Source organism: Rhagoletis pomonella, unplaced genomic scaffold (genome assembly GCF_013731165.1).
Source record: "Rhagoletis pomonella isolate Grant_MI unplaced genomic scaffold, Rhpom_1.0 Rhpom_scaffold_00001, whole genome shotgun sequence".
In the NCBI taxonomy this organism is placed as follows: Eukaryota; Metazoa; Arthropoda; class Insecta; order Diptera; family Tephritidae; genus Rhagoletis; species Rhagoletis pomonella.
In genome coordinates this window covers 1,992,411-2,014,517 of record NW_023458555.1, presented here as the reverse complement: position 1 = coordinate 2,014,517, position 22,107 = coordinate 1,992,411, and the positions used below count along the sequence as shown (strand labels likewise).

The following is a 22,107-nucleotide window of genomic DNA, read 5'->3' as shown; positions in this document are numbered from 1 at the left end:
ATACTTCCAGCAACCAGACATAAAGAGATTAAATACAAAAACAAAAAAAATACGATTACCAAGCACAATTTTGCACACACGCAAATGTAAAAATAAACCTCTGCAAATAACTTTGAAAAAGTTGTATTGCAATGGCACTTGTTGTCGCGTCCGCTGGCGGTGCTACACTACCGCAACTGGAAATGGAAAGGCAGCCGCCACACATGCGCACCGCTGACGGGAAGAAAAGGAAACGAAAATGCAGTTAGCGCGCCGTCACACCAACAAAGTTATTGAGTATTGAATTCTCCTCCGGCAAGGCACGATGAGGGGGGGGACACAACATTGGCAACGAAAACTCTTCACATTCACAATCTTACAAATGTATGCGTGTTCGTGTATGTATGGAAGGGAGCGCCAGGTTGTTGTTGTTGCGCTAAATGGCAAGTTCGGCGCACTTCCAGCATTGCAGTTAATGTCGCCGCTACAAAGTGGCTGTTACTCGATACTGGTTATCAGAGATGTGGAGATGGTGGTAAGTGGCCGAAAAGGAGCAACTCCAACAACGACGGAGCGTGCGAAAGCATACACACACACACACACATATTAGTTGGGCTTTTGGGAAAAAGTACTTTCTTTATAAACAAGCTCGCCTTTCCGTTCACCACCGTTTTGTGATTTGCTGTATTTTTTTCTCATCCGCCAGCCAAACAACTACGTCCTGTATGGTGCGATGTGACAGTTAGTGCCAATCTGGCTGCGACTTTACCGTTTCTCTGCGTTTTCTCGACAGCCTCAGCCACTTTTACTCGCAATTGGTTTCAACGCACTTTGACTTTCCACTTTTAGTGTATTAATATGTTTTAACTTGCCAAACCAAGCCAAATTTTACACGTGTTTAGATAATTAATTAATATAAATAAACACGAAAAAATTTCCTTTGGAAATGTTGAAATTTTCCGAAAGAACTGTAATTTCTCTTACAACATTTTATTAGCCATTGAATTAAATGCCAAAAACAGTTTAAAATGCAAATAAATTGAAACCCAAAATTATTTGTGATCTTAAATTTTTGCGAAATTACGTGAAAAAAAAATCAATTTTCTTTATGAAGGTTTTGGGATGTAGAAAAAATTTACATCATAGTTAATTTGAAAATATGGCACATACGATAATTTCGTCCAAAGGGGTCGATATTGTTATGTTTTATTTCTTAAAATTTTGGAAAGGTGGAAAATCACTTATGAAATGCTTTCAAAATAGTTAACCTTTAAATAGATTCAACAGTAATGTTTCATTTAACTTATAGATTGAATAAAATTTTAGTTTTAAACCCCCCTTTAACCCCCCCTTTAAAAGTTGTATGAAGCATGATAAAAAAAAAATAGTAAGGTAGAACCGCTTAGAGGAATTTTTTAAATTCTTGACGTTTGCAAGCAATTTAATCTTAAAATTTTACACACATTCTCATTTTCAATCTCAAACAACAACAACTTTGAACAATTCCTTTTTTTTTACTCGCCATATTATATGATTTGAAAATGTTGGAAAACTTCAAAAAAAAAAATTATGGCCGACGAATTGAGAGAACGGTTTTACCTTACTATGTTTTTATCAGGTTATGCAGTACAGCTTTTTAAATCTCGTTCCCTTTACACTCTTATTGAAAATTTTCCTTCAACTCTTAATTTAAATTGAATTTAACTTATTAATAGGTGGCAACCCTTTAAAAAAATACCATATCTCTACGCGAGTCCGTCCAGCCCTTTTAGCGTGGAAGCAAAGCAAAAAACTCACTTGCTAACTCCCAAACATTCACATTTATAATATTAGAAGTATTACGACAAACTGGCCGATTTTCCTCGACCTGCGTTATTCATTTATTAAATTATTATTTATTCGTATGGATATTTATTATGAATAACCAATTTGTTATGAACACTCGTAATAACTTATATTATTTAAGAATCTTTCAGGTTTGAGTTAACCAACTAGACCACAACATTCCTTCGCTATCAAGCTGTGCGAATGTCTTGCATTCCAATGACTTCAGCATTGGTACATACCTAGCTAGACCTTACCACCTCTTCGGTGTCAGCTTCCGCACGGTAATCAAGAAATGAAATCAGACTTTTCTTTCAGCAACTTCACGACAAAGTTTGCGTGCTCGTCCAGAACACTTCGCTTCGAGCCAAATATAAGTTGCAAGTTAGAGAAATTAAATTTATCCATAAACAGCATTGGCTACGGAGGTGTCCAACAACGAAAAAAAAACCTAAAAAGAAAACCTAAGAAAATAGCCAAAAGAACCTACGAAACAAATGATGCATTTTTATTGATAAATGTCAGGCGAGTTGGGTTGGCAACAATTCCAGCAGCAAGGGCACGAGTGGAGCCAGCTGGGAATCACGGACAGGAGCATTGAAGCAAACAAATATTTATTGTAATTAATAATAGGAGTTTTATCTGATGCCATTGATGTGCATGTCAGGCGTTTTGTGTGCGAAAAACACACTACACGATACCGTTCTTTCAGAAAACCATAAGTAAATGTACATACATACATACATACATAAGGACCTACGAGTATGAGTAGGTGTTGCATGCCCCATCAGCGTTTTACCATAACGGGCTTGCACATTTTTGAACTTAATTTGTTGCTTTTTTGATTCAATTTTCCATTAATTTGCCATTCGTCTACGGCAATAACAACAATAAAACTCAATAAAAAATCAAATCAAAACAACGATAGGAAAAAGTTGGATATATGTATATGTATATGTACATGCTTTGCCACTGACAAATGTAGATATGCATGTTCATGCTACGGGAATGTACGAACATACGTATGTATGTATCTACGATACACCACACCAATTTATGTTGCCACATTCGACGAAGCGGCCAAGGAAAATCTGTGTAAATTTATGCCAATTAGACAGTTGCTGATGTTGACCGATGATAATTCATTCGCATGCATACTTTCATACATACCCGTAGATACATACATACATACATACATATGAACAGCGTCAGTGCATCAAACAGCAATAAAGCATTATTTTCTGCGTGCATTGTTATTTATTTAAGGTGAAAGAGATGGGTGCCTTGAGTTTTTGAGTTGTTGCCAAGCGATCGGCTGATGAAATTTCACGTATTCAACGATTGAACGGCCATTGCTATGTTATAAACAAACTTATTGCAAGTACAAATAAAAAGAAAAAAATAAATAAATAAAAAAACCCCCAAATATACAAAGATGATCTAGTTAGTGTATTGAAAACTCATTAGCACCTGTGAGAAAGTCGTGAAAAGGGTGGGGCCGAAAATTGAAAACAACAAGCGTTAAAAACGATACAGACAAGGTATATAAATATGTATGTAAATATGCACGGGTACTTGTTTTCGAGACGAACACAATGTCAATAAATATTACTTAGCAATGTAAATAAATATTTATTTAGCATGCTATGTGAATATAATTTTTAGGTGCTTAGTTTAATGAGCTCTTTTGGCAAACATATGCCATTCGCACTCGCCCACAGATGATTTAAGAATGGCTAACATTAGTTTGCTGTATTTTGTGATTTCTTTAAGCTAAATTTACATAACTAAATAGATACTTTTTTTTTAGTTCATAATAAAAAGCTATATTTTTAAGCAAATGACTTGTGCGTACACAGTCGAATTTGCATCACAAATAACAGAAACTAAAATCGATGATGAAATAAGCAATATAAGCACATTTTGTTTTTGCATATTTGATTAAAAAACGTAAGAATATGTATACTAATATTCTTCACCTAAAATAACCAGCGTGCTCGGTGACGTCTTGCTAAGCAATTTGGTTCTTTCTCTTTTTTACGATACATATCTATTTATTTATATTAATGCAAATTCAAGAACAGATTTGCAAATGGTTTTAAGAGCCGAGTAGTTTTCTGGAATATTTCATTAAGCCTGTGAACCCTCTTGTCCCAAAACGGAGTTAGAAACACCTGAAATCCCCTTTTTCCATTTCTATAGAATATGGAAACTTGCCAGATCGGATCAAAAATACGACATTTCTAAATAACTAGACACCAGCGCTATATAGCGGTTGTTTGCCAGTTATATTTTTGCTCAACTAATTTGAATATGTGTTCCGAGTTTGCGCACAATTGCGTCTTAAACTGGATTTTGTGACTTATTGTAAAGTTTTTATATCAAAAGACCCTTAGGAAAAGGCAGTAAATCTCAAGTGATACAATTACCAGCTTCATTTATACATTGGCTAAAGCCTTGTGCAATACAGCAAACCTTACCCGCCTACGAATAGGAGACCTGCCAGTCTTATGACGAGCAACATTAAACCAAAAGGTCTCAACTCCACGGTTCGAGCTAACATATTTGAAATTAGAGTTTAGATATTTAAACTTGTTGTTTCTTTTATTATTTTTCATTTCCTACTGCACATTTGCAGCCATGAATACTAGCGCTAAAAGGTCTTTCCCTTCTTTGCGTCGAATCAAAACTTGAAGTTAGAAGAAGTGATGAAAATATTTCTCAATATGGGCAACCACCACATCAATTTCAGTGTCTAAAATGATTATTTACGCATCCAAAAAGCTGTTCGTTTCTTCACCTTTTTTCGAAATCCGGTTTTCGAAAAGATCGGTTACCCATTTACAAATTAAGAAAAAACCGGAAAAACATATTTTTTTTTTTACATATTTCCTCTGCATTACTTACTATTAGTGAGAAATCAGGGCCAAAATTACAAAATGACAGGTAAAAATAGTCATAGCTTTCATTTAGAAATCAGTAAAGCAAAATAACTTCGAATTATTTAGGGTTATAAGTAAAACAGAAAAAAGAAGTGCAAAGTTCACACCTAATTACAATGATTTAATCGCTAAGACACAGTTCCATCCATCGCAGACGGAGAGCTCGTGTTGCTTCGTGAGGCTGGCGATACTTTGACACAATTCCATTCTGGATATTGTAGCAGGTTAAGCTGTTCCGGCCAATTTGCCAATGCCAAATGCCCACTCACTTCAGTTCATCCCTTATCGCTCTCCCTAAGGCCCAAACCCGTCGGATCCGGCCCCTTGCCTGAGCCTACCGTGTGAGAATGAAGACGAACTGTAGTTGGTTCACTGATTTGGACAAAGTTTAGTAACCTTTATTTTTGAAGTAATTTTCTAGAAATTTATATATTTACAAGGACACATCAAATGCATAAATGCATACTGCAATATCTAGAAAATATGAATAAAATCGAAAGTTCAATTTTAAATTTATGCGCACTATGTTCGGGAAATATATTTAAAAACTCTTCAATCCTGAGTCTTCAATTCAAACAAGTCTCTTGGAAAAGATTTCAGCAGCAACAATCGTGCAATTACTAAATAATAAGTGCATATGTATGTATGTATGTATGCGAATTATAAATATGTGTATTTATGTACCTACATACATGTATATTAAGATATACATATGTATGTATGTGTGTGTGCATACAAATATAGTTTTAATTGCAAATTTGTGTCCGCACTTTTTATTTTTTTGTTTTTTTTTTTTTTTGGTGTAGACTGCATTAGCAAATTGCAGCATTGCGTCAGTAGCGCCAACATCAAACATGTGGCAGCAGTCTTCCGCAACTTTGGCTGACACATCGTCCCCAATGCTGCACACGTCCAACAAATCAACTAAATCCAATCGTAGCCAATTTGCGGGCAATGATGACTTGAACAGCAAGTGTTTTGAACAAAATTGGCGGCTTATTTAATTTTTTTATTATTATTTCATGTAATCATTGTTATTTATTTCATTAAAGTTAATTCAATTTATATTTTTATGTCATAAGATTTTATTTTATTGTGTTTTATTTTAATCTTTTTTATGTATATATATATAAGTAAATTGTAACAGGCCGATGACTGTACATTATAGATATTAAAGAAAAATTTGTTTCGGCGGTCTTTATTATAGAGCAACAGAAGCCAAATCAACAATTTTTAGAATTTTGGTCTGTCGGTATGTTTGTCGCGATTCACTCGAGAACATGAAATTGAATACGGTTTTCACCGATGCATTGCTAGAGATCTAACTTAATATATAGAAAAAAAAAATATTTTAAAATTTCATTTTAATTAAAATAATAAGATAAAGTAAATATTGCAATAATGCTGCCAAAAGAAAGAGGTTTAAGAAAGCTTACAGCCGAAAATTTTATTATTGTAGGTTGCCACCTGTTTGAAAATTTTAATTCAATTTAATTGATTAGATAGATTAAATATTGCGGTGACACGAAATGCCTCAATTATTAAAATTGATAAAATAAACGAAATACTACAATAGGGGTATCAAACTAAAGAGGTTGAAGAAAGTTTACAGCCGAAAATATTTTTGTAGCGGACTAGCACTTATTTGAAAAATTTTATTCAGTTAAATTGATATGTATTGTATATTGTATAATCGAGCTAGATTATAAATAAAATTTCTAGGATTAAATACCTTCGAAAATATATTAACTAACACACTTACTCATAAAAAAATAAGTTGTTTGAAAATCCCACTTCATAAAGCTATTAAAATCTATTTAATTTTTTTAGGAATGAAGCCAAACGAGTTGCGGGAGGGAGTAATAACACAAAAATACTTTTAAGGCGCAGTGAAGCACGCGGGGTATTTGCTAGTAATAAATAAAATGTTTTGATTTGTTAAGATACAATAAGAGACTCATAAGTATGTATGTATATGTATGCATGCACGACACAATAAAATATACAAATGTACATACATGTATAAATATGTATTTCATTTCATAAATAACATTAATGCCTTTCTTCTTTTTTACTGATATTTATGGAGCACTTAAGTACGTACAATTATCATTAATATTTATCATACAAAATTTTTACTGGTCTTGAGACTTTAGTATCATCTTTAATTCATAAATTTACTGAATCATTCAGGCTTCCGGTGTAGCCGCGTAGTTAGAGGTGCGTATTCAATAGAACGAACCTCTGGGTATATTTCTATAAGGAAAATGCTTCCTATAGTTTCATTTGCCGTTCGGATTTGGCGTAAAATTGTGAGCTCTTCCATTTGTGTTACACATCACAAATTCGAGCACAAGCTCGGCCAAAACTTAAAAAAAAAATGTGCGTGCCAAATATTTATTTATACATTAATTTTTATTAGTCATGCTTTTTTTTGTTTTCGCGTTATGTGCATGGATTTGACCGCTTTTTTCAGCATCGACCTTTAATTTATTAGATATGTATTCTGCGTGGCTATATTGATCTTTGCATTTCTTTTTATGTATGGGCGTATAAGTACTTAAGTGTTCGGACTGGTTATCTTTCTGATTGGTTGGTTGGGATCACGAGTAAACTCACAAAAACATGTTTCAATCTTGAATCAGCGTAAGGTTATTACTGAAAATGATGCACGACATTGAAACATATTTGGCAAACTCATTGGCTTTTTTTCTAAATTAATAATATTTATGATATGCCTTAGAAGGCTAAACAATATGCACTTTACTATTAATGCCACGAGTATGTATTCGACAGCATTTTTTGTCGGAGCTAGCACAAAACAATGCGTGTATGAAACAGAAGTGAGCCTAAATGCCGTCGATTGTACTGTTCCCTTTTAATTTGTTTTGGTGCTACCGGAACTACGACTAAATCGGATAAATGGTTTTTTGGGTGTTAAAGAGATCTCGTGCTCGTCACTCAACACATGGCTGACAAAAGTGTCATATGTAATCCTTGCAAAGGCGGCACAAAAGTATACTCGACAATTTCTTTTACATATATGGAAGAAAATGCCTAGCAACGTCTGTGTTTCTGGCGTCTTGAAATTTGCACTTTTACCTACTAATATTTAATGGGCTATATAACTGAGTACCTAAAATTTTTCTGATTAACCATCTAAAATTTTTGGACATAATAGTTGAAGTTTGTTGAATTATTATAATGTGGATTTATGTGATGCTGGGGTTTTAATGTACTGGAATTTTATAAAAAAATTATAAACAATAAGTAAGCAAAAGAAAAATAGCCGAAACCTAATCAGCTAGTTGCAAGTGTATGTACTGAGCCATGACACATATATAAAAGAAAACTAAAACTAATCCAGAAATAGCACCAGAGTTGATAATGATAGATAAAAAAAAACATTGTGCCTACATATGTACATACATTATTATTTTTTATTAAAAAATCAACTAAAAAATAGTTTGTTCATAAGCAGGTAGCCTGGGATATTTAATCCGAATTTTTGGCACCATTTACCCCACTGTGCGATGATATATTTTCATGTGGTTTCATTCCAGCACATCTTAGGCAAAATGGATATTTAGCGAAATTTTATTGTTTCTCAACTACACGCCTGTAGAGACTTCACATTAATAACTGCTGTTTTTAATATTCGATTAAAATGCAAATGGAGCAGTATACGGCTTTTTTAAATAATTTTTTGCTTACGGAAGTTCGTATAAAATACCTAAAAACGAAGTGCAGGCATTAGTCATATGCAAATAATTAAAATAAAAATTATTAGCCTAAGCTTACACTTAACTCATATGTATGGATACTTGCATGCATAGTTCACAAACACATTTCACTTAATAAAGCTACCACGCACAATGGGACGGCCTTGTATAAGCTGCGGCCAAAAGTAGTAGCCATACTACAAATTCACTAAAATTTCGTAATGGTACAAAAAGTAATATAGTAAAGCATAACCGGAAAGAACGTCAAAATCGGTTAATATTATCGCGCAGCAACTTTTAAGAAAACATGCGCAAATGTTGAAAACTCATATTTTGTTGAAATTTTGGGTACTTGCAAGATAATCAAGAGTTTTATGTCTCCAAGCGCTAAACTTTATGAACTTTGCGGAAATTTAATAAACACATTTTATTTATTTTATTTTTAAATTGTGTGCATGGTAAGGATTTTATAAAACAAAAGCTCAACTAAGGCAAACAGGACTTTTATTTTCGAAAGTCAGAATCCACTTTTGGCTGCATGCTGTATTTAATTAATTCGCGAGTCATAATTACATATTTACAGCTTCATCCATTAATTATTTTATCTACATTTCAGAGTGCTTTCTTGAGCGAAAAAAAAATCAATCATACAGCTCGCTTCCTTGAATTTTTTGAATAAGCCTTTTTAAAGTAAGCACTCACAAAAATATGTAGAATTTCAATTGAAATTGTTTTTTGAGATTCGGTAGATATATACAAATTTAAAACAATGCTTCACCGCCGATAAACTTATTATCAAATAACATTTTTATCAAAAATTCTTTTTTATTTGTGATAATTGGTTTCAGGTGAATCTGCCTAATTGCTTTTTCTAAATTCGACAGACCGTTTTTTTTTTTTTTTTCATTTTGGCCGCTGTAGTCCCATTGTGCGACGTCATATACTTGTACAATCATGTGTAAATATTTCGCATGGCATAAGTTTTTTTTTTTTTGGTCATTTTTCGGTTGAATATTTACATATGTAAAAATAAAGAAAGACAAAAACATTTTTGCTATGGACTAAAATTCTTTTGGGGTGTGGAACATACTTCGTTGTTTCACTGCCTCAAAACCAAAAACAAAAAATGTATGCGTTCACAAATGTCAGCTGACACTAAGCAATGCGTGACATTTAATGTCAGTTTAGTTTTATTTGCTATGCAAACTATCTACTAATTTTTCTTATGTAACAAAGCAACACATTCGAAAATAAACATACATATACAGACGTGTTGGTAAAAAAAAAATTTGCAAATAAAAAACAATTCAGGCTTACAGTGAAGGGGATGTATGTAAAAGTTGGCAGTAAATTTAACCCCATAAATTGTTTCGGGTTGAGTGCGTCTGAGTCATATGGACATATGTATGTATGCTTATGTGTGGATATGTACATATGTATGTGGTGGTAACGTGAAAGCGGCATACAATGGACGCCTAGCTGTGCTGTACTTGGCAACAAGGAAGCCCTATAATTGTTTGAGGAAGCCGAAATTAATTATTTGAAATGTAAAACTCGCGTGAAAAATAATCAACCAGTCATATGTATGTGTATAGCAATACGTAGTATTCGTATAAAGGTATTTTACATACATACATACATATAACCACCACCACATATACATAGAACGGTCATCCAGAACCATTAGATTGCATATTTCAAGTTCAATAAGCAAAAAGAAAACTTATCTGTACGTGGGCGAACTGAAAGTGATTGTTTACATTCGACCAAGCGAGCAATTTGACAAATTTAAAATGGTGGGAGAAAATCAAATAAAAAACGTTTAATGGAAATGCAAACAATCGGACATAGTGATATGTTTCTGCGCACAGGCCTTTCAAAAGTGTATTAACTCTCCTTTTGACAGAAAAGGAAAAAACTATTTATGTCTGAGCTTTTTTGCAAAAAATTGCAATGAATACTACTTCAGCTTGTGCAGGAGGTAAACATTTGATCTGTGGATAATAATCGTAAAATGGTAACGAGCGAACTAATTAGCGATTCGGCTTAAACTCAGGGCACTCTTCAAATAACACGCTTCCTGGAATAACTCACCGGAAATTAGGCGAAAAATTGCTTTTATCAAAGAGTAAAAACTACGCTGCAAATGGCATCAAACGATATGTCTGTCGATAAGTCAAAACTTAAAAAGGCATCGAAAGATCTCAAAAGTGAATACCGACTATGCCACTTGAGCAAGGAGCGATAAAAAGTACGAACATTTTTTCAGAGAATTTAATTATCCAGAACTTGCCAGACTAACAAAAGGGAAATTATATGAATAATTTTTAACACACAGCAGAAGCTGTGATTTCAAAAATAATATTAAAGGATATTCGAATGGGAATAAAGGAAAAAACTTGGTTTTGCCTTTATTACTACGCAAATACTGAGAAAAATATTAAAATAAGATTATTTATTTTCCATTTCTTGTTTCTTTGTTTCTTTTTCATACATCCATCCGTCTCAGATATTCCCTGTTCTACATATACTCTATTCGAGAGATGTACTGCTAGTGACGAAACTGTGCGTCGAAAAATACAGCAGAAAAAAAGAGCTGCCAATATTCAAAAAGCCATCGATTTGTTTGTTTGATGAGCGAAGAAATGGAGAATAAAACAAAAATTTACTACTTCTTAGTAATGCTTCAAGATGAACTAGTTCCACAACTAAATTCCTAAACTAAACATTACCCTGGATGCCAAACTACGTTGCATATCATAAAAAAGATTAAAAATAGCAGACTCATCTTGAAACATATAAAAACTAGTTTAATTTTCAAACATATCTCAAATGAAACTTAGTTATACTTGTGTCAAAGGATTAAACTGGCTTTATCACACCACCCCTCCTTCCTTCGACTACAACTGCGGCAAGCTTTATGTACGTCGTTGTTTCAGTTTTTTTTGATCATTTCAAGTGCCCATCGCTTTCTTTAACACCTTACAAATTTTCCATTTAACTATTCTCGTATATGTACATCAATAATTTGAAGTCGAATAGCCACTTGTGATGATTATAATGAAGGAATAACTGGAAAGTTGATGAGTCGGTGAGTGGCTGCACGACTATATTGCAGGCAGTTTTTGGTATATCTTATGTAGTGCGCACTGATGTATGTATACTTTTTTTTTGTTATACCGCCTTTTATTATATTTTTTTTTTTTTTTTGTTTGAAAGTGGAGTAGAGACTTGGCTCGAGAAAGACGCAATCTTTTATCACAACTTTTACTTTTTCTTTTGCACACTGGAACTGTAGTCTCTCGGATTACTAGTAAGATACCTCTTAGCATGTGTATATATGTATGTGTAGTTGGCTTTGCATGTGCATATGCACATATATATGTATGAATTCTTTGGCGGTATGCTCCGGCTTTTAGGTATTTCGTAATTATGCAAAACGACCGGCTAAAATTTAAGCGAAAAACATTAAAGCCAGTAAAAGCGTTGTAAAGCGTGGAATGAAAGCCGGTAACAGAGGAAAATCATCAGCGATAAAACCACCAAACGCTATGTAGTCATGTGATAAGACCCCATACCAAGTGCATATATATTTCGAAGTTTCTTGCATTTTATTTGCGTACAAGGAAAACAAATAAATAAATAAAAATTAGCACCTTTGTTACCATATTTTCTCTCTTTATTTAATTTGCTTTAATTCATTTCATTACATTTCTTCGTATGTCTGGCTTCGCCGAGTTTAATGGGTGTAAATATACAAAATGTGTTGAAAACAACCAACAACGAGTTCGTTTCTTAAGTCTTTTATTATCTCGCCGCTCAACACAGCGAACGAATGAAGGCTCGAATTCGCAACAAAGCGTAATTTTGATGTTTTTTGAGTGCATCGAACTCGTCAAAGATTTACGAGCGAAATTGACAAATCACTTTGATTTACACGATGGTGGCATTTTTTCGGCTGGCAACAAGGATTTATTACCACGAACTTGATGGAAATTTTATTTTAATGCTGCGAGGATTAAATGCTGCGGCAAAAAAAACGCGATAAGTGGCATTTGACTAACACTCTCCAGAGTGCCGCTCCATTTATTGCGCAACTTAAAGATTGCCATTGCAAAAAATAACAAAAATTACACTTTTCAGTTGTTTTTTTTTTTTTTTTTTGGCAATTTACACAACCGTTAACTTGTCAATAAATTTTAGTGCCCAAAAATTCGTTATTACAACGCGATTTCGTATGCAATTGGCAACTTCGCTTCAAGGTAATCAAGCCAATGAGCAATTAAAGGGCGTTGCTGGTAGTCTCGCAACGCAGATGAGCGTTTGCGAGTAGTTTCGAATTTTTTAGTGCTTCTTTTTTTAATTCTCCTTTATCTTTTGTTTTTGTGCTGCGGAAATATTTAAATACTCAGTTGCTTTTTTGTGCAGCAGTGTTTCATCAATAACAGCGGCCTCAAAAATATTTATAGCCAAATATTGCAAAGGTTTTTGTAGTTTTTGGGAGGTGTGACGACCTTAACATTCTCACGAAATCCTCATACGTATCTCGTTTCAGACTGCTAAATCTATGAATTTGAGCCTTCCACAATTTCGATCCACAACATTTTTTATTGCGGAATTCACTAATTCGATACGACATTTCTGTCATATACATCGACGACGGTAGTGCAATTTTTTCGAAGTCTTTGAGCAACTATCCCTCTCTTAGCTTCCAATAGCAACGAAGTAATGACATCGTGGCCACAGACAATGCAATACTCTTCCAATTGCTGGCAGGGATATGGGATTTAATGTACGAGTAAAAGTGGCACCCGAGCAATGTTTTCTTAATGCTGTTATTTAAATTAATTAAACAACCTCATTATTTTCTCACAGATAATGTGGCATGCACAGACTTAGTGCTGACAAATAATCGTGGGCGTCCTGTCGGATATGTACCCAAGCAGCAAAAAAAAAATCCAAAAAACGAAAAAAAGTTGATGAAAGGAGGATTTTTGTCCGTTTGCCGGTGCACACTAAATTGTGCAGCAGAAACATATGTGGAGACAAGTACCGAAAATTGTTTTCAAACGGATACGTTTTAGACTGTTTTTCTGAATGGATGCACATATTTCAGTATACATATTTGACAATTAGATTAAATATTTCTGATTGAATTTTTCTTCTGCACTTCACAGATGTTTTTCCATGGTTCAAAAAACAAAATAAAATTAATTCAAAAACCATCATCTTTTTCAACGTTTCGGTCGTTTTCCGGATACAAAAATTAATGATAAATTATAGTAGTTTTCTGTTCGTTTCCGGACACGGGAAATTGTATGAGACCGCACTGTCGGCAATAGTTACGTGTCTCAGCTGGCTGGGTATGTATCTATTTTCTTTTATCTCAATCAAGCCAAGTATACCTGCTGCCTTATTTAATGCTTTCAGTGTAAGCATTTGCTTCATTAAAACCTACACATACTATATACACAAATTTCTGCTTGATTTTTCAAACAATTTATTCATGTTGATTTTCAAAACTTGTTCCACCGCAAATTATAATTTAATTCATAGTTTAATATTCTTTCATAAATATTAGCATTCTTTTAGTATACATGTATATAGATTTTACTGATTTCTCTACATACATACATATAAGTATGTACATACATATGTATGTATGTATGCTTGTATGTGATTTTTTGAATAAAACGTAAAAATTCTTGTTTTCCCCTTTATTCCATGCCGGACGGCTTGGCTTGCATTATAAATATTTATATCAAAAAATTAACTAGTTCGTTAGTCAAAACCAAAAATAGCAGCAGAAACCACAACACCGCAATGATGGAATTGATTTAAGAAGTCATCAAATTTAAGATAGCGAAAGCTAAATATTTATGTACGCATGTATAAATATTTTTGCATAATTTGTGAGTGGTGTCAACTTTTCGATTCAAAATTGCTGGTAACGCTGGTAAACGTGAGATCTTTTAACACACTAGATTAACACATTGGAAGGCGAAAGTTGTTGGTTAAATTAAATCAATGATTTAAATAACAAAAACGTTAAACATACATAAGTATGTATGTAGCTATAAAAATTAAGTTTTTTTCTAAATAATGAATTAATTTTAATTTTCTTTTTAATTAATTCATTATTTCTGAGCCATAGGAAGAACGATGCTCCATTGTAGGCAAAAACACTGTACTTTGTAAAAAGATGTGCGAACTTCAATATCCGGAGCCAGAACATTGTAATCTTAATCCTAACAAACTGAACACCCTTGGGCTGAGCTTTCTGGAATACATAGGGGGCGATAAAAAAAAATTGTCAACAAACTCGCAAAGAAAGGAGCGCCAAACACTTTGTTCTTCACCTTAGAAATAGCGAAGTCTCCGTAAAATAAGAGGAATAAACTCACAAAATAAGCTTCTGAGACAATCTACAAGGTGTAGATCATCGTATGTATTGTATGTATGTACTGAACTATAAGCTTATTGAACTGAAAATTTATTCACATCAGCAATGAATATTGATGAATGTTCTCATATATCAGGGGGGAGATGTTGTAACCAGTTAGCGACAATTTTCGGATCCGTATCGCTTTTGTTGACGTATGATATGAATATTTTTACGTCAACAAGTGCGATAGCGGTGCGAAACTTGTTACAGAATCTCCCTCCAGATGTGGAAGCCGACTGGCTGTCCGTTGTGAAAGATAGTTCTATTTCAGAGAGCTCGAACGAACAACTGGTACGATGAGCAGCCGTCAAAAGGGCAAGATTGTGGTCGGTCGCAACGCGAGCCAGTGGTATCGATAAAGGGAGTTGAAGAAGGAAACGGTATGACAAAGTACACAGCAATTTTGCGGCTGTTTTACAACAAATTGTCTGAAGCTGACCGTCTCCCAGCTGAGCTATTCACGTATGGTATTCAATTTTTATCCAATTTTTTTAAATGTCCAAAAACATATATATGTATGTATGTATGTGCAGTTTTTCTTGAAGCGTTAATTTAGTTAGTTTTCCTAATTTGTAAATGCCTTACATATGTAATACAAATGCACAAAATAATCACAACCAGACATGAACATACGTATATATGTATTTAACTATGTACATATTTAGTATTCGCAAATTAACGAAAACTCAACGCAAATCCAACTAAACTCAACACAAATGAAACTAATGCAGTGCAATCTAAATAAATACAAACATATTTTTCTCGGTTCCTCGGACCTCGGTCCTCAGTTATTAGTAATTTTTCTTAATGCATCTCGATAAATTTTAGTTATTTATTTTTACAAGAACTTTTTGAAAAATTCCAAAAGATCATATCGCGAAGGACTTTTTGCTTGGAGAATGCAAAGACTCTTAAACGGAACGACTGAACTTTTATTGCACAATTTTTTTGTGAAGTAATCACTTTTTGGCTGAGTTATTTGTTGAAAAGCATTAATTCGGCGGTAAGTTAACCGGGGGATACCTGTACCGACCTACTATCAAATCATGGCAAAACTCATTCTATTTTGCGAATCCTTGCATTGTCCTCATTTAAAAAACCTTCGCCATATGATGCTTCTTCGAACTTTTAAACAAGTTTTTAAAAAACCAATCAAAAATGTATGAGACTTGGGTGTAGAATTTAGCAAATTGTCGGTTCTTCGCTTGGCTCAAGGCACGTGGAAAAGAAGAACAGCTGATTTCATTTTTTTCAAACTATTTGGTCTCAAAAATGTCGAAATGGTTGAAATTTTTTTCTCACAAAAATTCTATATTGTTAAAATCTATTTGTATGTAAAACCTTGAATAGCAGCTTTCGGAACGTTCGCCCAACTCAGCAGCTGATTACTGGGCCTTGCAAAGGATAGATCAATGCTTCGAGAAGCAAACAAATTTACTAAGAAAGAAAGTTGCAACAATTTTTATTTTTTCCAATCTCAATTCTTTATCTTTTTTTTTTTTTTGTATTTCACATGGCACACTTTGATTTAGAAGAAAAAACATTAAAACAGTTTTTGACACTTTCGATAACAGAAGCAACAACAAAATACACGCAATGCAAATGTTGTTTTTGCTCTGATGCTACTACCTGTTTGATATGACTTGACTTGGCTTAATTTCGATTTATTTAGAAGAACCTGTGTTTAGTTAATTTTTTTTTTGCGTTGTAACAAATTTTTTTTTTTACATTCTTTAGTCGATATATAACAACTAGCGCACATTACGTATTACTTTTGAATATAGTGTTTCAGCTACAGCTTATTCTTTAAAACTACGCTGTCTGTAAGTTCATAGCTTCATATGTAGTACATACATACATACATAAGTGATCGGTCTTTCTTTTTTAGCTACATCACTTATACCGATGTTAACCTCCTTTTTGCTCGCATTTACGCAGTTTCGCAATTTTGTGCAGTGGAATGATACCCATTAAATTCAAACAAAAACATTGAAAAAGCAAAAGGCAATGCGCATAGCCACACAATCAAGTGAGAGGCTCAGTGGACAGACTTGCCTATGGCGCAAAAATGGTATTTACCCAAGCACCATTTTTAATTGTGCGCATTCTTGCAACAATTCACTCGGCTCCGAGGCAAAGTAATGCAACGTTTAAAACGCGTTGCAAAAAGTTGAGAAACTAAAAAATCTGAAATTTCGCCCTAAAAGTCGCAGCGTAGAAAACAAGACAAACATTGTTCAACACGCTTTGGACAAGCCGGCCGCCCAAAAGCGAAAAGCTAACAAAGTGCCAATCTTGCAATTACCTTCTACGATAGCGTAGTGGTATTTTTATGTACATTTCGTGCTCCATTAAATGGTGCTGGCTAAGTGCAAATTAATTGCTGACGCCGACGCCGCCGCCAGCCCACCCACCAGAAGTGACCACAAAGCATTTCTGACCTATCGATTATCGGGTTGTGAGTCGCTCGCAGCACGCAACTTCTTTTAACGCAATATTACATAATCAACCTCACATATGCACCCAATTATTTATTAGACATATCCCAGCCAGATTTTGACGGATTGTTAGGGGCTATTTATGACATTCTCACTTCATTTGCGAGTCATAGAATATTTTCCAAGAATAATACCAAGCTCCGAAGAAAAAAACTAAGTTTTTCGCATTCGTCCAGCCCATTACAAAAACTTAATAAGCAAGAAAAAAATTAAATTAATATGCGGAGAGCTAACAGATAATGTCGGCATCCAAAAATCCCCCTTTTATGTATGTTTGGCGGCCGATGTGGTGTAATCAAATCAACATAGCGCAAAAAAAACGATATAGAAAAAAGGATTTTTCTTAACAGCTTCTCATAAAAATACAATCGCCGTTCGGAGTCGTCGGAAAATTGTAGATCCCTCCTTTGTGTGACAACATCGGAGGAGAAGCTCGGCCAAACACTAACGTATGTGTAAGAGCCAATCTATTAAATATTGTTACGTGTGTTTGGATGCCAGTTCAGTAAATCACCCGCTGTTTGGTATTTCATATTAAAATTAATAATTTTGTGATCGCTTCTGTTACTTACATACATATGTACACTTTATATATTCGTTAAGGCACATGCGCTCTAGGGCTGTAGGATTTTTTCTTTACCAGATGCGTCGCATCTCAATCGCAAGAGACAGTCTCTCACGATTTATTACGCCCTAAGAATACTGATGTTCGAGTCGCTTATGGCTGAAACCAACGTGCGACAATTACTTTTACACACATAAAATTTTATATATTCGCGAAACCATGGGCCAAATATAGTAAAACTAAGTTTTTATTTTTTTCTCTCTGACGTCACGATTTTTTTAATGACTTTGAAATTTGAAAAATATATGTAATTACTTCAAAAAATTATTAAAAAATAATTTTGTGCAATTTAGAAAAACGGTATGACTATCAAATTAAAGAGAAAATTCCGTAGAATTTGTGCATACGGACGATTAGGTATTGAAAATGCCCTTTTAACATTTTATCATTGAATACCCTTGACATTTTAAAATATTTATTTTCGAAAAAATTATATCTTTACGACTAATATGCACTCGACCCCATCCTCGAATTTCGTTGTGCTAACTTTAACTTTCGGTTAAAAAATAAAACTAATTAAAATGACATTTTGCGTACCAAAAAATTTTAATGGTTTTTAATTCTACAGAATTTTTTCTTTCATTTAGTAACCATACTATTTTTCTATATTGGAATGAAGTTTTTACATAATTTTAGGAATTATTCATATCTTTGAAACTACAACGTCCTTTCAAAAATCCTGACGTCAGAGAGAAAAACTTAAAACGTAGTTTTACTATATTTGGCCCATAGTTTCGTCAGTATATTGACTGATTCATGTATTTGGAATTTTTTTTTTTTTGGTTTTGTCGCACGGTGAAATACTAGCTGGGATAATTAATATACATAATACTGAAGTAACAAAAAGCTTCCAACTTACCGTCTCGTTTGCCTTGGTATAGATTGTGTCCAGCAGACCGGCGCCTTGTGCGTGTGTTGATTTCGCGACGACTTGTATGTGAGGTCGCCGCACTCTGACTGCCACACTTGCAGATTGCCTTCGGCTGGGTAGAAGGTGTACAGGCTGTTGGTGGCCGAAGCGATAACCGGCGATCCACCAGCTGCTGCTACCAATGCAGCAGCGGCATCGCCGACACTTGCCGTATTGAGCACTGTGGTGGCGGCTGGCAGCGAAGCTGTCGCATTGCTAGCCGACAATGTCACACTCGAAATAGGTTGCACCAGCAGGGCTTGGCCGGCGGCCGGGCTGCCTGCCCCTACTCCCATCGCTCCGCTGGTGTATTTGTAATTCATCATGCGGGTATTTGTAGCCATGTTGCTCGACACCCCAATCGAGCCACCCAAGCTGTGGCCGCTATGCACGCCGCTGCTGGTAATGCCGCCGCCCTCGTGTTTGAGTATGAGCGCATTGGCAGGGTCATAGCCATGGCGATGACGTGAAATGGCATCAACGGAATGTGAGCGCACATTGGCGCTGCGCGGCAATAGCAGAGTGCGTGAAGCGTGTACTTGCATGCCACCAACAGGCCCCCCAACGGCGTTGTTGCTGCTGCTGCTGCTGCTGTGCGTGCCGCTCAGCGGCCCTTTCATCACTGCTGGAGACATGGCGCGCGTGCGTGCACGTCGAAATCCGCTGGGCACACCCCCGCCGACACCGCTGCCGCCGGGGGTGAAGCGATGATTGTGCACTGTCTGGTGGCCGGCAGCGGAGGCCACCATTGGCTGGCGCTGCTTCTGATACTGTAGACGTTGCATGGGCTGTGGGGAGGCGCCGGCGCTGTTGGTAGGCGTCGTCAAAGCAACGCTGGCGCGTGCCACATTTGCGGTGAGCGCTGCCAAGTTCGATCCTGTGCGATATTGAGTGGCGGACTGGTGCTTGATATTATTGGCGTTGCCGCTGCAGCTGCTGTTGGTGTTGCTGGTCCCATTGCTGTTACTTACTGCCAAATAATTATGTGAATTGTGCACGGATTCAGCTGAGCCGCGTCGCTGCTGTTGCAAGTCCAGTTCTTTGTGAAATTTATCCATTGCTGTATCTGGTGTATGTTTCATGTCAGCTCCAGCTCCAGCTCCCGTGCCAGTGGAGAGGCAGTTGGTGACGCTGGCAGGGGCGGCAGCAGGTGCCACACTTATCGCCGGGTGACGTCTTGTAATTTGAGACGGCGGTGCAACCATTGTCAGCAAGCGTTGCTTGTGCAAATTTGCAGTTTTGCTGCTTGCTTTCGACGCGGCTACTGTGGACACGCCAGATGAACCAGCCGTGCTAGTTGTTGTTGGCATATTTGATGCCGAAGCTGATGCCGTTGTTGCCGTTAGGCCACCCGTCGCCGCCGACGAAAGCTGCGCAAGCGTTGAGCCGGCACTCTGCTTTGCAACAACACCGCTTCTGTGAACGTTGCTATTGCTGTTGCTGTTGCTATTGATTTGACTACTATTGTTCTGACTGCTGTTGTTGCTGCCGCTACTGCAACTCGTTCCACTTGTTTGGTGCTCTGAATCGGTGGACACCCGATCCGGATCACTTTCGAAACCTTCGTCAAGGGATCGTGTTGGGCTCAGTATGGGCTTGGAGTGTTGCTCCAGTTTTGTACTGGTTGCACCAGCTGTCAATGGTGTTTGCATTGTTGTCGCCTCCAGCTTACTGGCGTGCATTTTTTTCGTTCGCACTTGGCGGATTTTTGTTTGTTGGTTGTTTTTTTGTTTTTTTCTTTTTTAAGTTCAGCTGCAAAATGTGCGATGTTGTGAATGTTTGATTTTTGTATTTATATTGTGACAATTGTGGGCTAGAAAGCGTCGAGTTTCAGATTTATGTAACGTTCTCGGATAGCCACTGGTAGCAGCCCTATCGTATAACTCGCCAGCAAAATACTTTGTCTCACTTGGTTGCGTTTTTACGGTACGCTCCGTTTTCCCTCACTTCCACACGTTTTGGTTATTTGCGTTGTTGTTTTCCTTTTTTTTTAAAGTGATCGCGTTGTAAGGGCTTCGCGACGATTTTTAATTGAATTGCAATAAAATGTATTTGGTTGAAATATTCAACAAGTAATATCAATCACTCCAAATGTTTTGTTATTCTTTTTTGTTTTTTTTTTGTTTTTTTTTTGTTTTTTTAATTCAAGACACCATATTCGATGGGGGAAAACTTTCCAGTACACTAACGCTAATGCGTTGCGGCAATATTACCTGTATACAATCGAGTAGATAGCTACAGCTAGTTCCAACTCCACTTCACAATTCACTATTCACGAGTTTTACCTTTGCTTCGGTTTTCCTTTGTACTCTGTACAATCTCGATTTTGGATATTTTCTCCTTTTCTTTCAATTGATTTTTTTTTTCAGCGCGAATGTACAAATATTAGTTTATTTTTTTTTTTTTTAGCTTTGACTCTTCTTCGACCACCACTGGCTTTTCTGGCATTCAGAGATGCTGCGGCAGGCGGCAAGCACTTGTCACTCGCCTTTGAACATATACATATGTATGTACGTATGAGTTCGTTTTTTTTTATTTTTATCTTTATTAGCGTCGTTGCTGTTATTCGTCAGCGTTTCGGCGGCAATAATCTGACTGTCACCTTCGGCTTGTTAATTGAATGTTGCTTTCACGTTTGTAAATTTCATCACTGTTTTTTTACAAACTATTGAATTTTTTCTACAAGGTGCTACTCAATCGACACGGCTGTTCGAATGTTTCCGTTTGCACGTCCGCTGCGCATGAAAGTCGTTTTCAAACTGATCGTCGTCTTGAACGCGCATCTGCTGGAAACCAGCGCTGTACTACTAAGCTGCTAATATTTTCGCGATACTCGCATCAGCTGATAGCGCGCTCTGCTACTCCCAATGAAGGTGTTTCTACAATTGCTCACTACGCCAAGCTCGTCTTCAATGCTGGCTCTTGCAGTGTACAGCACTTGCTTCACTATGCATGCAGCGGCTAGGCAGGTTGTCGTCAACTCACCCGTGCGTACACCCCATTCATAGGAATGTGGTTAGACAGTGACTCCGTTAACAGCAAGACAATTTTTGCGTGGGCAACGGAGCACTTTAAAGCGAGCCTTCGCAGTTAGACGATTTAAGGATCGAACCAAAGGTAACGCGGCGAGTATTTTCAAGGAGAATCCAAGATTGCTATTAA

General features: G+C 36.0%; 1 protein-coding gene across 2 annotated transcripts in view; it reads right to left on the bottom strand.

The window, feature by feature from the left end:
• LOC118735998 (mucin-4) overlaps nt 1-21,840 on the bottom strand; it is a 128,702-nt gene extending 106,862 nt beyond the window's left edge. For both annotated transcript variants that reach the window (XM_036466104.1, XM_036466111.1), the window contains exon 1: nt 18,895-21,840. In XM_036466104.1, the coding sequence (XP_036321997.1) occupies nt 18,895-20,627 (1,733 nt within the window). In that variant the 5' untranslated portion in view covers nt 20,628-21,840. The remainder of the gene's footprint in view (nt 1-18,894) is intronic.
• Between the last annotated feature and the right edge of the window lie 267 nt (nt 21,841-22,107).